The following is a 16,570-nucleotide window of genomic DNA, read 5'->3' as shown; positions in this document are numbered from 1 at the left end:
CATCTGTATGCATATTACCTGCGATGGTGCCTGACTTCTCCTGTACATGTTTGTGCTGTATCTACCATGTTATTTCCATGAAACATAGTTTTATTAATAACCGTGTAGTGGTCATGTTTATAAAGTAAGTATGTTCGGATCAGTGTGTACCTGTAAGGGCGTGTTCACACAGCTGACTTTTTTGTACATAGATTCACATGAAATCTGTGGAAATACAGCTCCCATTTTTTTCAATTTCAATACCATGTTGTAGTTCGTAGAAGTTGTAAAATACCAGACATAACATAATATCTTGATTCAAACATCCACAATCGGACAACTTAATTCTCATTCAATTAGCTTTATTGTTTTATATTAACAACTGGTTGTAAAATAGACACATCGCAGATGTTTAGTTCTTTTAAAGACATGTTCACATTACAGCATTATCCATGTGCAGACTGATGATCGCTGCAGCCTGTATCTAAGACTGCTGACTACATACAAGCTATCACAAAATAGCCTTGCTGACAGATCCGCAGAGAGATAGGGGTGTTTGACATTGGGTATCGATGAAATGTTTTCTCTGGTAAAACATGGCATCATTAAGGGTCCATTCACATGTCCGTGGAATGGGTCCACATCCATTCCGCAATATCCGGAACGGGTGCGGACCTATTCATTCTCAAAGGGGCAGGAATGGATGCGGAGAGCACATTTCCGGAGCGCGGTCCCGATCTTCCGGTCCGCAGCTCTGGAAAAAAATAGAGCCTGTCCTATTCTTGTCCGCAATTGCGGACAAGAATAGGCATTTCTATGGGGGTGCCAGCTGGGCGTATCCGAAATACACTACGGACGTGTGAATGGACCCTAAAGAGTAATTTCTATCAGAAAGGTTTACTGGTAAAATTTAAATTAATATTCATAAACAATATAATTTTAAAGAATTTTTGGCTGCTATCATGTTTAGTTTCTGCAGTACTATGCCATTAAAAGGGTTCTCTGAGACTTTACTACTGATAACTTTTCCTCTGGATCGGTCATCAGTATCTGATTGAGAAGGCACCAGCGCTCCTGTGATTGCAGCGGCCTTCTCCCTGCTCCCCAAGCACAGTGCTCTACATTGTATAGCGGCTGTGCTTGGTATCGCAAGCTCAGCCCCATTCACTTCAATAGGACTGAGCTGTGTCTAGACCAGGGGTGCACAACCTTTTCTGGTTGGGGGCCACATTGTCAGCCTGAACCAATTCCAGGGGCCAAAAAATAAAACTTAAAGGGGTATTACCAAGTGAAATACTATATTCATGGCTTATTGAACATACAGTATATATCATAAATGCCTAATTACACTTCTAGTACTCCCATCTAATGGGAGAATACATGATAGAATCATGTGAGCAGCCACAAGACATAGACATACATGTCTGTTACCAGATGGTTGGGGGCCGCACAGAATGGTATCCAGATGGTTGGGCGCTGCAGGTTGTGCACCCCTGGTCTAGACCATGTGACCAATGAACATGACGTCACATGGCCTAGGCTAAGCTGAAAGAAGGCTGCGGGCTGTGAGCGCTGGTGCCTTCTCAAACAGCTGATTGGCAGGGCTCCCTGGTGTCGGACCCCCAGTGAGCAGATAATGATTACATAGAGGATAGGTCATCAGTAGTAAAGTTTTGGAAAACTCCGTAAATAATTAAATACAAAATATTGTCCTTCTGCAGTCAAAACAATTAAACCTCCTAGATAGGTTATCCGTTGGCAGTTTACTACTGAGTCACCCCCCACCCCTTTTCTGGCCAGAGTGATGGCCTGACAGAGAGTTTGGCTAAACTGTCTACCAAACAAAGAGGAAGATGAAGACTCTGGTCAGGAAGTAGAATACACAAAGTGACTTCAAAAACATTAGATCCAGAAAGCCATCCACCCATTTTTTTTTTTTTGTAATAAGAAAATTAAAATAAAAAATTACATAGAATATTCACATATAGGTTGTTAATGTGTGATTTAAAAAGTTACAATGGATGTATCCCTTTATTGTAAGATTGATAGATAGAAGGTTCAGTATAGCTAAGTCTACACTGACTTGAACGGGAAAGAATAAAAGTATTCTACAGGCAGTAAAACTGAACAAGTGAAGAACCCTAACATATAGCAAGAATTTCTAAACTTACAATTAATGGTAGTGGTACTGGTAATTATTTTCCAACATTTATATTGGGAACACTTATGTAATGACATAATAGTGGCATATGAATGATGATTGCCCAGATGTGAAAGTCCATCAGATACTAGTTCTAACAAATTCTCAAATCACTGCAGTAGTTTGAATAGTTTGTAAATGGGACTTTACTATGTGATGGCCTATCCTCAGGGTAGGCAATCACTAGCCAACCATCTAACTGACTGAAGTCAATGGGAGCAGCGCTGTAGTAATGAGATCCCTCCACCACAAGGTTGATGGTGTGGAATAGTTCCGGTGCAAACTTCCGCCAATGGAGATACACCCGAACAGCTGATAGGTGGGAGTGCAGGCCAATCAGCTAGTGATGGCTTATCCTGAGGATAGGCTATCACTTAGTAAAGGTTGGACAACCCCTTTAACGGCACCAAATATCATAGCATGAACCCAATATTGATTTAAGCTGAAACGGCAACACAGGTTTATTTTCTTCTTCCGTAAAACCGCACAATTAATAGATTACTGGACAAACAGGGAAATAATTTACTATAACTCATCGTGCCTATAAACGTTGTACTCCCGCACTGATATGAGGCCATCATTGTCATGATCATTTTTATGGAATATATCTGTTAATATCCGTCCATGCATAGAAGGATCCCGCTGTTTCCCATCTTTCTTAAACTCTTCTGTTAAGTAATGGCTTATCTGCATGGGAATAAAACAAATTGAATAATCTCAGACATTCTGTTTCAAAGTGAAATATAAATGTACACATTCTAATGCTAAAGCCTAACTTTGCTGAACTGAAGTATGCACAGTGCATCTGGCTCTGCTTCCCCAATTTACATCATAGTCCACTAGGTAAAGGAGACGCTCGGTTTGAGGATGACGATGTTGGCGCATGAGCAGCAGTTATCTGTGCGCTGGGGAAGCAGAGGCACTGCACGTGCATTGACAGTGTAGACCAGGGGTACTCAAGTACTTTTTGTAAAGGTCCACATACCTGAGTCTGCAGTAGGATGAAGGTCCGAAAAAATATATAAGGAGGGACAACACCATTGGCGTGTAGAGCTGCATTTTTACAATAATCCACACCTCCAAGCCCATTTTATCTCCTTTCTGCCAACCAAACAGTAAGAATGTCCTTTCAGTGCCCCCTAACAATAATGATGCCCCTTTAATGCCCCTCAGACAGTATGATATTCCTTTAGTGCTCCACAGAGTATGATACCCCTAAGTGCACCCTCATAGCAGGGTGATACCTTGGTGCCCCCACACATTATGATGCTCCTTAGTGCCCCTGACACATTGCGATGCCTCCTTAGTATGAATACCCTAAGTGCCTCCTCACAGTAGCAATGCCCTCTCTTTTCCCCTTTCACAGTAGCAATGCCCTCTCTTTGCCCCTTTCACAGTAGTAATGCCCTCTCTGGGCCCCCTTTATAGTAATAATCCTCATTGTGCCTCCTTCAAAGTAATAATGCCTCTTAATAGTAGTAATGCCCATTGTACCCTCTTCAAAGTAATAATGCCCATTGTGCCCCCTCAATAGTAATAATACCCTCTGTGCTCCCTCCATAGTGGAAATCCCCATTGTGCCCCCTTCACATTAGCAATGCCCATTGTGCCCCCTCCAGAGTAGAAATACCCATTGTGCCCCCTCTATTGTAGAAATGCCCATTGTGCCCCCTCTGTTTTAAAAACAACACAGTAACTACTCACCTTGTCCCGTTCCTGAAGCTCACAGTCCTCCCTTCCCTGCAGGCACAGATCGCTCTGCAGCACTGTGTGGGCAGAGCTTATGCAGATTTCCAGGCTGCAGGCTCCGCCCACACAGGCCGCGGGGCGATCTGTGACTGAAAGCTGAATGGTGGAGCGGGGAGAAGTCTTCCTGCTTCACCATTCAGAGCACCGCCACCTGAAGGAGGGGAGGAGCGCGGGAAGCTGAGCGGTGAGTGACAGGACTGCAGCTCCCAGTGCTCCAGCAATGAGCGCTTCCATCTGTATTGATGGAAGCGCTCATTGCTTCTGGACCCTGGCACCTCCTGAGAGCCGGCCCCTCAGTTAGCACACCACCGCAGGGGTGCTGGCAGCTGGGGTCCGCCAGTTGAGTACCCCTGGCACTGTAGACTATGGGGCAGGCGCGAGATTACAGGGTCAGGTGAGATGCCAGGCACTTGTCAATCAAGGGGATGTGGTATAAGTGCAGAGCAAAGGAGCTCTGGTACTCAGAGGGGCTTGGGCCTACCCCTTGGTGCACCAAGGATCTAAATTATTTTAATCAATTCATAAAAGGTTATTGTTCTCAGAACTGCACAACAGACGAACAGTTATGAGGCATCGTTTTACTCAGCATTATGCCTGGTTCAATAGGGTTGACCCTGCTGACTTTAAGGTCCCTTGCAGGCGAGCGTGTCCGGATTAGGTCCGGATGCATCCCGGTGCATTGCGGCAAACCCGCGCGAGTAGGTACCTAATTGCATTCAGTTTTGACTGTGATTGCGTTCCGTTGATTATTTTTTATCGCGCGGGTGCAATGTGTTTTGCACGCGCGTGATAAAAAACTGAATGTGGTACCCAGACCCGAACTTCTTCACAGAAGTTCAGGTTTGGGTTCAAGGTTGTGTAGATTGTATTATTTTCCCTTATAACATGGTTATAAGGGAAAATAATAGCATTCTGAATACAGAATGCATAGTACAATAAGGCTGGAGGGGTTAAAAAAAAAGAAAAAAATATTTAACTCACCTTAATCCACTTGTTCGCGCAGCCGGCATCTCTTCTGTCTTCTTTTGTGAGGAATAGGACCTTTGATGACATCACTGCGTTCATCACATGGTCCATCACATGATCCATCACCATGGTGATGGATCATGTGACGGACCATGTGATGAATGTAGTGACGTCATCAAAGGTCCTATTCCTCACAAAAGAAGACAGAAGAGATGCCGGCTGCGCGAACAAGTGGATTAAGGTGAGTTAAATATTTTTTTCTTTTTTTTTAACCCCTCCAGCCCTATTTTACTTAGCATTCTGTATTCAGAATGCTATTATTTTCCCTTATAACCATGTTATAAGGGAAAATAATAATGATCGGGTCTCCATCCCGATCGTCACCTAGCAACCGTGCGTGAAAATCGCACCGCATCCGCACTTGCTTGCGGATGCTTGCGATTTTCACACAACCCCATTCATTTTTATGGGGCCTGCGTTATGTGAAAAACGCACAAAGAGGAGCATGCTGCGATTTTCACGCAACGCACAAGTGATGCGTGAAAATCACCACTCATGTGCACAGCCCCATAGAAATGAATGGGTCCGGATTCAGTGCGGGTGAAATGCGTTCACCTCACGCATCGCACCAGCGCGGAAATCTCACCCGTGTGAAAGGGGCCTTAGGGTAACTGCACATTATAGGGATTTATATGCGGAGAATCGTTTGCAGGGAAATACGTGCAGACAACCTGCATCAATTGGTGAAGATCTGCATGCGGATTTTTCTCTCCCCATTGAAGTGAATAGAGAAAATCTGCATGAAATCTGGTCAGGAAAAATAAAATAAATTGACATGCTGCGGATTTTAAAATCCACACCGCAGGTCAAAATCCGCGTGCACAAATTGTCATAGATTACAATGATTAAAAATAAATAAAACTGGTATGTCAGATGTATATGTCTTAAAAAAGTCCCTGACTGTATATGGCGTACTGGGTTATATAAATGCCAGACTGGAAGTTTCTAAAATAATCCTGGGTTATAATACATCAGTAATTGCAATACAAATACAAAAAAAAAAGTACCTCATCTTTGGTGAGGAATTTGTCATTGTCCAAATCGATTTGTAGAAACGCCTCCAGACTGCGCGGTCCTTTGCTTATTCCCAATAGCTCAATTTCAAACATCAGAGTAGCATTCGGTGGGATCTTGTCTTATTATGAGAAAATATAAAATATTTACTTCACATAAAAAATATATTAAAAAAATAGATATATATTTATATACAACTTGGGTTTTCCGGAATTATGCAATTTCCTATTCTTATATATTATAATGCCGACATACTGGAGCAGAAGTCTTCACATTTTATTGCATAAAATATTAGATTTAACAAAAATGCCATAGTTGCCCATAGCAACCCTATGTTCAATGCTTTCCTGTTCCGACGTGCCAAAAAAAAATAATGTGGATTTGAGTTGGTTGCTATGGGGAACGACATCCTTTACACCAGTTCGGCTCAATCTCTCCCAATGAACAGGACTGGTCATTCCTGGTCAATGGTTGGAATGATTTTGATCTGTGAGCCGACCATTGCCTTATAGCCTGATGTAAACAGCGCAGACATTTGAAGCAATCAGGTTATGGTCCATGGTAATATACGGTCATATTTGATGCCGTCTGCTGTGGCGGTGACCTACATTTTTAAAAAGGTATTCTTAGGAGGCAATACAGTTCATATATAGAGTATACAATTACCCAATGGATTTAAAGAGGACCTTTCATCTGTTTAACCCTAGTCTAATTAGGGTCTTACCTTATAGGGCGGCCCCACTGATGTCATCTTCGCACCTTTTTTTTTTTCGTCCGCTGTTGTCCCCCCTTGATTTTGGCGCCTTATATTCTAATTAGCCGACTTGGTTATACTAGGCGGAGACTGGAGCGGTTCTCTTCTCCCTGGCTGTGAGCGCATCCAATCAGAACGCACCGCTCATAGCCAGGGAGAAGGGAAAACAAAAGTGCGATGATGACATCAGTGGGGCCACCCTATAAGGTAGGACCCTAATTAGACTAGGGTTAAACAGATGAAAGGTCCTCTTTAAACCCCACTACGTTGTATTGTAGAATTTGCAACAGATATAGAGGAAAGGTCTCGGGAAACAACAGTAGTTTTAGGAATACTACTGGTGGCTAAGGCCTGTTTCACACTCGCGTTGTTGTTTTCCGGTATTGTGATCCGACAGAGGATCTCAATACTGGAAAAAAAAAAAACTTTTCAGTTTAGTCCTCGTGCATTCTGAATGGAAAGAGATCCGTTCAGGATGCATCAGGATGTCTTCCGTTCCGGCAGCATTCCTTTTTGTGACCGGACACAAAACGGAAAAAAAACATATCTGTCACTAAATACAATGTAAGTCAATGGTGACGCATCCGGTTTTTGTAGGAGCCTAAAAAACTGGGTCCTCCTCCCATTGACTTTCAATGTATTTAGTGACAGATCCGTTTTTTTTTTTCGTTTTGATTTCACACTGAACGGATGGATCCTGATGTGCAAAATCAAAACCGATTCGTTTAATTCCGGTATCGAGATCATCTGCCGGATCTCAATACCGAAGTTAACAATGCAAATGGGAAAGTAGCCTAAAATCAGATACCTCCAAAAACTGGACGTCACATAAAAGTCCACTAAAAATTCTCCAATGGAAGAAAACGGGGAACAATACAATTGTATTTCATAAATCACCAGCCAAAGAAACGGGGGAATGCCGGCCGTGATGAATAGTTATGTATATTTCCTCCCCATAGATAGTAAGGCATGGGTAAAGGAATACAATGGGGTAAAAGAGTAATGTATTTGTATTACAGTGTCATAATAAAAATGCAAGAAAAATAACCAGTCGCATGGATGCATCAGCCATTGCTGAGGATTTTTTTTATTTTTACGGGGAAACACAGTTTTGCGCAATCTTGGCCGTAAGCGCGTTATCCAGTTACCATATGGAGCAGCAGAAGAAACGTGGGTGTCGTTTCACACACCTGCCATTATGAACGGCAGATATCCAAACCTAAAAATACAGTATATTCTCATAGTTGATGCCGATCCAGTGTTTCCCAAAAACATAGGTCGGTTATTTTCATGCTTTGGTTTAGTATCACGTGCAATGGAGAAGAAACATTTCAGGTACAGTAGGTCTTTGTGAAAATAAAGCTTGTTCATTGTATAATGAAAAGTTCTGCAACTTTCAATTCTGCACCATTTTCCAGGTTTCTGCATGTTGTCAGTGAATAGAATCATATTTTACATCCAGAGACTGAATACTTGTTCTAATCATGTTCAGCTCTGTAAAAAGCCATGCGATTGTGTCAGTCGGACAGCCTATGGATGTAACAAATGTTCCTATTCACGGACAGCAAGCAGAGGTATTGGAAATGGTGAGGTATTGAACACAAAGGACCTTATGCATGAAGACTCTTTAAAGAGCATTTGTCAGCACGATCAGTCTTCTTAAACCAGTCATGTTGCCTGGTAGGGTTGGTCATGCTGAGTAAAATGCAGCCCTTCTCTTGTCTCTAGGTTCAGTAGCTGCTGAGATATAATACTTTTTGCATTCATGCCCATGACCTATTTCCCTAGTCAGGAGCGGTCAGCACTATCAACCTCGTGGGACGCCTACACAGGAAGGAAGAAATCCACAATGTAGCAAAGAAATCCCAGCGGGCGCTAAATCTTCAATTCATATATCCTTTATTTAATCTTTGTAACAATGGGCGCGTTTCGGCCCGTCCAGTACAGTACATTGTTACAAAGATGAAATAAAGGATACATGAACTGAAGATTTAGCGCCCGCTGGGATTTCTTTGCTACATGACCTATTTCCAGCACCAAGGGGCTGGTCGTAGTGCCTGGAGCACCGCTACTGCTACGCCTTGCGGTATTCTCCCCTCCGCTTTGATTGACTGGCTAGACATCTTGTCTAACCCTGTCTTCTGGCGCTTGCGCTGTGGCTCACTTAATCAATGGTGGTCCAGCGTTAATATGGTGTATGGAGTCATTGGTGTGCTCTAGCAAAACCATTCATTCCCCTAAGGCCTCTTGTACACGAACGTGTGCGCACCGTGGCAGTGCTGCGACCCGCAAATAGCGGGCTGCAATGTACGAACACCCACCGCGGGGCAGCCGCAGCAGATCGCGGACCCATTCACTTTAATGGGTCCGCGATCCGCCCGTTACGCAAAAAGATATGACATGTTATATCTTTTTGCAGAACGGAAATACGAGACGAAACCCCACGGAAGCACTCCGTAGGGTTCCGTTCCGTGCTTCCGATCCACACCATTCTGCATCTCCGGATTTGCGGACCCATTGAAGTGAATGGGTCCGCATCCGTGTTGCGGAATGCACACGGAACGGCGCCCGTGTATTGCGGATCCGCAAATGCGGTCCGCAATACAGCCACTTAGCACACACGTTCGTGTGCAATAAGCCTAAGAATGTCTAAGTTTGCTAATGTGCAGTGGCCAATATGAAGATGCCGACACTCATTGGTGGCAGCAGAGCGTCTGGAGAAGGAAGAGAGGGCTATACAGGGACAATACAATACTTACTGACCTTGCCGTCCTCCCAGCAGTCGCGCTCCTTCGCTGCCTGCAAAGTCGTCACCGTCATCAATCCACCCAGGAGTGGAAATGCCGGCGACTTCACAGACAGCAGAGGAGCACAGCTTCTGGGAGGACGGAAAGGTCAGTGAGTATTGTATTCTCCCGATATAGCCCTCTCTACCTTCTCCAGAAGCTCTGCTCCACCATCTACATATTGGCCACCGCACATTTGATTAATCATGCACTGTCCTAGGATTTTGCTAAGAGCCACTGACACCACTGACTGTTTTTACACCGTAATAACGCTGGATCACAAAACGACTATGGCTACTTTCACATCTGCGTTTTTCCTTTCCGGTTTTGAGATCCATCATAGGATATCAAAATCAGAGGAAAAGGCTTCCGTTTTGTCCCCATTCATTGTCAATGGGGACAAAACTGAAGTGAACGGAGTGCACCAGAATGCATTCCTTTTCGTTTCTTGCGCGTCCCCATACCGGACAGAAAATTCCTGCAAGCAGCGTTTTTGAGTGCGGCATGGGATGCAGAGCAAGACGGATCCTGCATGAAACACAATGTAAGGATACCTGCACATTAGCGGCAGCCTTCTCCGACAGGCTGTTCTAGCGGATGAACAGCCTGTTGTCGTTTTATTCCGGACGCCTCTCGGCATGTTTGCCGTGCTGCCGCCGGACCTCCGGCCGGCCCCCATTATAGTCGATGGGGCTGGAGGGGACCTCCGGCGGCACGCGTGCACTAGCGGCAGCACGGATCCGGCAGGCTGTTCACCCGCCGTAGAAGGCTGCCACTAATATGAAAGCAGCCTAAGTCAATGGCGCCGGATCCACTTTCCGCCATGTCCATTTTAGAGATAATACAACCAGATCCATTCGTAACGAATGCAGCCGGTTGTATTATCCTAACGGAAGCATTTTTGCTGATCCCTGGCGGATCCAGCAAAAACGCAGATGTGAAAGTAGCGTAAGTGAGCCACAGCGCAAGCGCCAGAAAACAGGCCTGCATGAGATGTCTAGCCCTGTCAGGGGCGTAGTAAAAGCGGTGCTCCAACCAACCGATCGTAGAGGGGTCCCCATTGATCATGCCACGGAAATAAACTGTGGCAATCAAAGGGTTAACAGCCAGGATCACAGCTTCCACCAACCGTGGCCGTGAAGCAGAATGAGGCCAGTGGGCGGTTGTTTATTGGTAAAACAGGGCTTGTCGTAGTGAGACAACGCCTATTCATTTTCATTATATAACGAATGAGCTTTATCTGCAGAATATTGGAAGCCCACTCCGAGGTGCAGACGTCTGCTAATGCAATGTTAAAGAAGCAGGAGGGCGGCATGGACGCAGCGTGCACGCACTTTACCGGGTAACACACGGACAGACACTTACATGTACATGCACTTTCGTTTATGGGGTTAGCAGGCCAGCGATCCCAGCATGCACCAATACTTTGGAGTGTGGGGTAAAGGAGTCTACTGTAGAGGAAGAACAGACTTATTTCAGGCAGAGCATACAGGTTCCTTACTCCATGCTTAGAGCACAACACATATGTTAGTTACACTGGTAACGCCCAACCACCCAAAACACACAACTATCGCTAAAGGGACCCTCCAGTCGAAAATGAAATTAAAAACTCATTTTTGACATTTTGAACTGGAATTCATCTTCAAATCTGCCCCCCCTCCCCCCAGCCAGCAGGACCTACAGAGAAATCCATGTTCACCTCCTCCCCAACCGCTTAGTTCCTGCTCCCCCGATCTTTTTACTGGACTTCCAGTCCCTACTCTGTCAACCTCCTGTACGGGGTCACTGGCCTCAGCGATGACGTGCCGCCAAGCAGCGCGTGACCCAGCACTGATATGCCGCTTGGTGTCACGTCACCGATTGCGGGACTTACCGTTGATAACCAAGACTGTTTGTAAAACATTATGAAGAGTTGAGACTAAAGGGCAGACAGGGAATGGATAGTTTATCATCATAGTCAACTGTCATAAAATCGGTAGTATAATTAGCGTTTGAAAGTTATTTTAATCGGTACCATACCCGTCCATGGGTTGTGTCGGGTATTGCAGCTGAGCTCCATTAAAGTGAAAGGGCCTAAGGTGCAATTCCACACACAACCTGTAGATAGGTGTGGCGCTATTGCAGTAACAAAGACCTAATTCTGTACAATAAATGGCCCAGTATTATATACAAGAAAGTTTTATGTACCATAAACTAGTTTTATCGCCTATAAGAAGCTAACTGGAAGACAGCTAAACTTTATTGCAGTCATGTCCTACATGAGTAAATATCAGTATGACTGAATTGATTTCTTTACCATAGCCCGTCTCTCCATAGCCCAAGGATGGTGGAATGAAGACTTTCCGTTTTTCTCCAGGACACATATCCATCAATGCGATATCAAGTCCCTTGATCACTTGTCCAACTCCGAGTACAAACCACTTGGGGTGGCCATCTTTCTCTGAGCGGCTATAAGAATAACAGTAAAAACAGCTCTTTCACTATAATGAATGTGTTATGACGAAGAAACTAGCTAAAAAGGCTTGAGCGAATCGAGTTGGGATTGCTCTATCTGAACCCGATCCGTTTGAAAACTTTGTTACCAATGTTGGCTCCATCCTGGCCTCCGCAGAGGTCTTTCCGAAGTTTCAGCAAATATCGCAAGACTTACTACGGCTCGCCTCTATCACATGTCACTTTGTTTATTCGCATTAATTACTGTACTAAGCCAAACTCAGCTTCGTGCCTCATTAACAAAGCCGAGTTCGGCTTCATATTTGTCGGAGGGAAACACCACACCGAACATAGGATGGAAATGGGTGAGGGAATAAGGCCTGGAAACTAACTAGGGAAAGGAGATGGACACCTCCTAGTAAAGCCCTAATCAAAGTCCTGACTAACTACCAGTATGAACAGACCCCAGAGGTAGGTGAGTCCATACAGTGGATACCTAGTGTCCTAACTCACCCTATAGGACCCTGGTACTAATGTCAGGAACGAACGTTCGTGTGAACTAGGTCTTAGGCATATCAGATAAGCTGCTGCCATAGGAGTCTCCCCTCTCCTCATTGAGAATACACTTGACAGAATGAACTGTACATGTGAATGACTTGTGTGCGTGGAGTGACCGCTATCTAAGCTACAGTATGGACTCCCCTGCATAACAGAAACGGGACTGATCCGTTTTGCAGCCCATAGACTTCTATTATGACGGAATGAATAACGGAATGCCTCTAAAGGCGTTCCATTATGCATTCCGTCATAGAATTGCGTTATGGTCCGTGGTAACGGAATCCATAAAGCAATTCACCTTAAATGAAACGTGAACGAATTTCATAACCTGAAATTCGCTAATCTTTAGCCACATTAGTTATATATGCCATAACTGTATATATACAAAATACCCAAATATTTTACGGTGCAGAACATGGAGATTAACTCACGCCACAACAACTGGATTGATCATGAAAATCAAATATCACGGAGAATCACAGGAGCCCTGCAAGAAGAGAGGACCTGGGAATTCTCTGCTGTCAGATGTAGGTTTTGGGGCTCCATCAGGCCAGAGTGAGAGCTATTATATCTAGATAAAGAGTACGTGGAGCAGCCTTCCCTGGCTGACTGCCGTGCCAAAATTATTCCAAGGAGACAACCTGCCACTAGAAAAAAAACGGAAAAAACTTCAGACCCTGCAAAGAAACTAGTTATTACCGCGTGCTTGCACCAGTCCCCTTAGGCTGCTTTCACATCTGCGTTTTCCTTTCCGGTTTTGAGATCCAGCAGAGGATCTCAATACCGACGGAAAACACATCAGTTTTGTCCCCATTCATTGTCAATAGGGACAAAACTGATCCGACCGGAACGGAGTGCACCAGAATGCATTCTGTTCCGTTTTGTTGCGTTTCTACGCCGGACACAAAACCACTGCAAGCAGGGATTTTGTGTGTGGCATGGGATACTGATCAAGTCGGACACGAAAAAAAAAACGGATCTAGAGCCCATTGACTTACAATGGTTTTAGTGCTGGATCGGTCATGTTCATTTTGGAGATAACACAACCGGATCCGTTCTGAACAGATGCAGACGGTTGTATTATTGACTGGATGTGTTCTTTGCTGATCCCCTGCCAGATCCAACAAAAACGCAGATGTGAAAGTAGCCTTAGCTATGTACCCCGCATATGATCATAGGGTGCTGCACGTGGACACCTCCATAATACGACATGCAATACGGCTTGACACATTCATCTTGATGTGCAATCTTCTTAGGGCCCATTTACACGTCCGCAATTTCATTTCGCTTTGTGCGGAACGGAATTGCGGACCCATTCATTTCTATGGGGCTGCACGATGTGCTGCCTGGACACGGAATTGTGGACCCGCACTTCCGGGTTCGCAATTCCGTTCCCGAAAAAAAATAGAACATGTCCTATTCTTGTCCACAAGAACAGGCAAAATGCGGAACGCACATTGCCGCTGTCCGTGTTTTGCGGATACATGGATCCGCAAAACACAATGCGGACGTGTGAATGGACCCTTAGGCTACTTTCACATCAGTGTTTTGGCATTCCAGTTTTGAGATCTGGCAGAGGATCTCAAAACCGTGACAAAATGCTTCCGTTTAGGGTCAATGTAAGGTGAATGGTTTATGCTCTGTTCAGTATGCATTCCCTTCCGGTTTTTAGTGACGAATCCGGTTTGTTCCATTTTGATTTAACACAACCCCATCCTAACGGAACTGATGCACCCTGATGTGTTAAATCAAAGGGAACCATTTTGGTCCAGTTTTGAGTCCCTCTGTCGGATACTCTCAGCCTGATAGGACGTTGGAACAAAAAAAATAAAACATAATAATAAAGTTTTATTCCAATTCCTTATTAAAAGAGGGTGCAGATATATCAGATGGGTTAATAATCAGGCAAACAGGAGACCTCAATGTAGAGAGGGATATAGGATAATTACCATCTACATATGGGATGTCCTGACAAGTAGCCTAAAGTCTGCTCACTGAGATATCCACAAACTAAGGGCTTGTTCACACGACCGTGCCGTGTTTTGCGGTCTGCAAATTGCGGATCCGCAAAACACGGATGCCGCCCGTGTGCCTTTCGCAATTTGCGGAACGGATGGCCCTTTATAGAAATGCCTATTCTTGTCCGCAAAACGGACAAGAATAGGACATGACTTATCATTTTTGCGGGCCACGGAAAGGAGCAATGGATGCGGACAGCACACGGAGTGCTAGCCGCATCTTTTGCGGCCCCATTGAAGTGAATGGGTCCGCACCCGAGCCGCAAAAAAAAAGGCTCGGATGCGGAACCAAACCACGGTCGTGTGAATGAGCCCTAAGGATGTCAATCACACCCACTGGGGACAGGGAGTCACAGGCTAGTTCCTATCATGTATCCATACACAATAGGTGGAAGGAAACACTAGTCTGATTGATCTAGTCAGTATATACCAGGCATGCTCAACTTGCAACCCTCCAGCTGTTGCAAAACTACAACTACCAGCATGCCCGAACAGCCTACAGCTATCAGCCTACAGCAGGGCATGGTGGGAGTTGTAGTTTTACAACAGCTGGAGGGCCGCAAGTTGAGCATGCCTGGTATAAAGCAATGGAGCGATACCACTGAATACTGCCCTGCCTAGTGAGCTATGTCTAAATAACTCATACGCTCAACGCGGATAGCACACCCCACGTTTCATCAGGAGCGATAAAAGTTAGACATGAATGCCAGTTAAAACATTATTGCTGCAACTGTTGCCTTGAAACTTTAAATTTTTTGGTAAAACTTTAAAAATACGGATGACGTCCGTGTGCATTCCGTTTTTTGGGGAACGGAACAGCTGTCCCCTGATAGAACAGTACAATCCTTGTCCGTTATGCAGAACGGAAAAACGGAAGGCATACAGAGTACCTTCCGTTTTTTTTTGCGGATCCATTGAAATGAATGGTTCCGTATACGGTTCGTATACGGAACGCAAAAAACGGAACGGAAACTTAAAAAAAAAAAGTGCATATGCAAGAGGTCTTATTACTACAAATGTGTTGCCTATTTTGAACTCTGAAGTGGTCATCCGGATACGTTTTGTGGTCGGCCACTTACCTGCAGTAGAATTTAGAGAGATCCTTCGCCAAGTAACCGTCATAGTGTGCATTCACCAGGTCGCCTCTTTTGCTCTTCTGCGTGCAGACACTAGGCAGATGTGTCACTTCCATTTTAATCTTTTCTTCTTCATTTTCACAGTGAATACGACCAAGGAGGAGAAGCAGAAGCTGCAGAAGAAGAATGGACACGGGGCAGGAAGGCATTGTCATGGTGTCTCCTCTGTGCCAGGAGCTCCTCAGGCTCTTGTTCTTCTCACCACTGTTACTATACACGTGGCACTGCAGAAATACACACCAAATAGTTCTGTCTTCCAAGTCAGAAAGCAGAAGCAGCAATCACTGCAGAAAGTAAAGCGTCAGCTCATTGGCCCGCACGGTATTGTGACTCAGCCTCTCGGCCAATTCTGGGCTTTCTTCTCTTCCTGGAGGAAAAAAAGTGAAGACAAAAGTTTTGCAACTCCAGCCATTAGCTCAAGTTACAGACCTGAGGCATCTGCCATTCTTCCTAGGTGGAATGTAGCATCATTAACCCCATCATTCCCACTTCTGTAGCAGTCTGTATGAACAAAATCTCTGCTATCATCAACTCATTACATTATGTGCGTTTCTTCATTATTTATTTATTTATATTTTTTTCAGTTTGCAAATTGCTGGCATTTTATGTAAAATGCCATTTAAAGTATTCTGCTCAAAGTGGCCCTTGCACTATATCCTCTCACTCTAAGGGCTTATTCAGATGGCCGTAGTGTTTTGTGGTCCACAAATTGCGGATCCACAAAACACGGATACCGGCCCGCGTGTGTTCCGCAATTTGGGGAACGCACATGGCCCGGCACTATGATAGAAATGCGATTCTTGTCCGCAATTGCAGACAAGAATAGGGCATGCCCTATCTTTTTTGCGGGGCAGCGAAATGGAAGTACGGATGCGGACAGCACACGGTATGCTGTCTGCATCTTTTGCTGCCCCATT

At 44.7% G+C, this 16,570-nt stretch overlaps 1 protein-coding gene across 1 annotated transcript; it reads right to left on the bottom strand.

Annotated features, from left to right (window-relative positions):
- Positions 1-1,964: 1,964 nt before the first annotated feature.
- On the bottom strand, positions 1,965-15,970 carry FKBP7 (FKBP prolyl isomerase 7). The gene is made up of 4 exons (XM_040440890.1): positions 15,597-15,970; positions 11,805-11,956; positions 5,962-6,089; positions 1,965-2,866 (listed from the first exon to the last, which is right to left on the bottom strand). Exons 1-4 carry the CDS (start codon positions 15,806-15,808, stop codon positions 2,705-2,707), a joined length of 654 nt encoding a protein of 217 aa, XP_040296824.1. The 5' UTR covers positions 15,809-15,970; the 3' UTR covers positions 1,965-2,704.
- Positions 15,971-16,570: the final 600 nt, after the last annotated feature.

Source organism: Bufo bufo, chromosome 7 (genome assembly GCF_905171765.1).
Source record: "Bufo bufo chromosome 7, aBufBuf1.1, whole genome shotgun sequence".
In the NCBI taxonomy this organism is placed as follows: domain Eukaryota; kingdom Metazoa; phylum Chordata; class Amphibia; order Anura; family Bufonidae; genus Bufo; species Bufo bufo.
Note: the sequence above shows the minus strand (reverse complement) of the source record. Positions and strands in the feature narration are given on the sequence as shown.

Excerpts from the sequence above, each read along its gene's own strand:
- FKBP7 (XM_040440890.1), bottom strand. The coding sequence starts at position 15,808 with ATGACAATGCCTTCCTGCCCCGTGTCCATTCTTCTTCTGCAGCTTCTG. Across the intron at positions 11,957-15,596 it reads CTCTCTAAATTCTACTGCAG|CCGCTCAGAGAAAGATGGCC; the intron begins GTAAGTGGCCGA and ends TTATTCTTATAG. Across the intron at positions 2,867-5,961 it reads AATTCCTCACCAAAGATGAG|ATAAGCCATTACTTAACAGA; the intron begins GTACTTTTTTTT and ends ATTCCCATGCAG.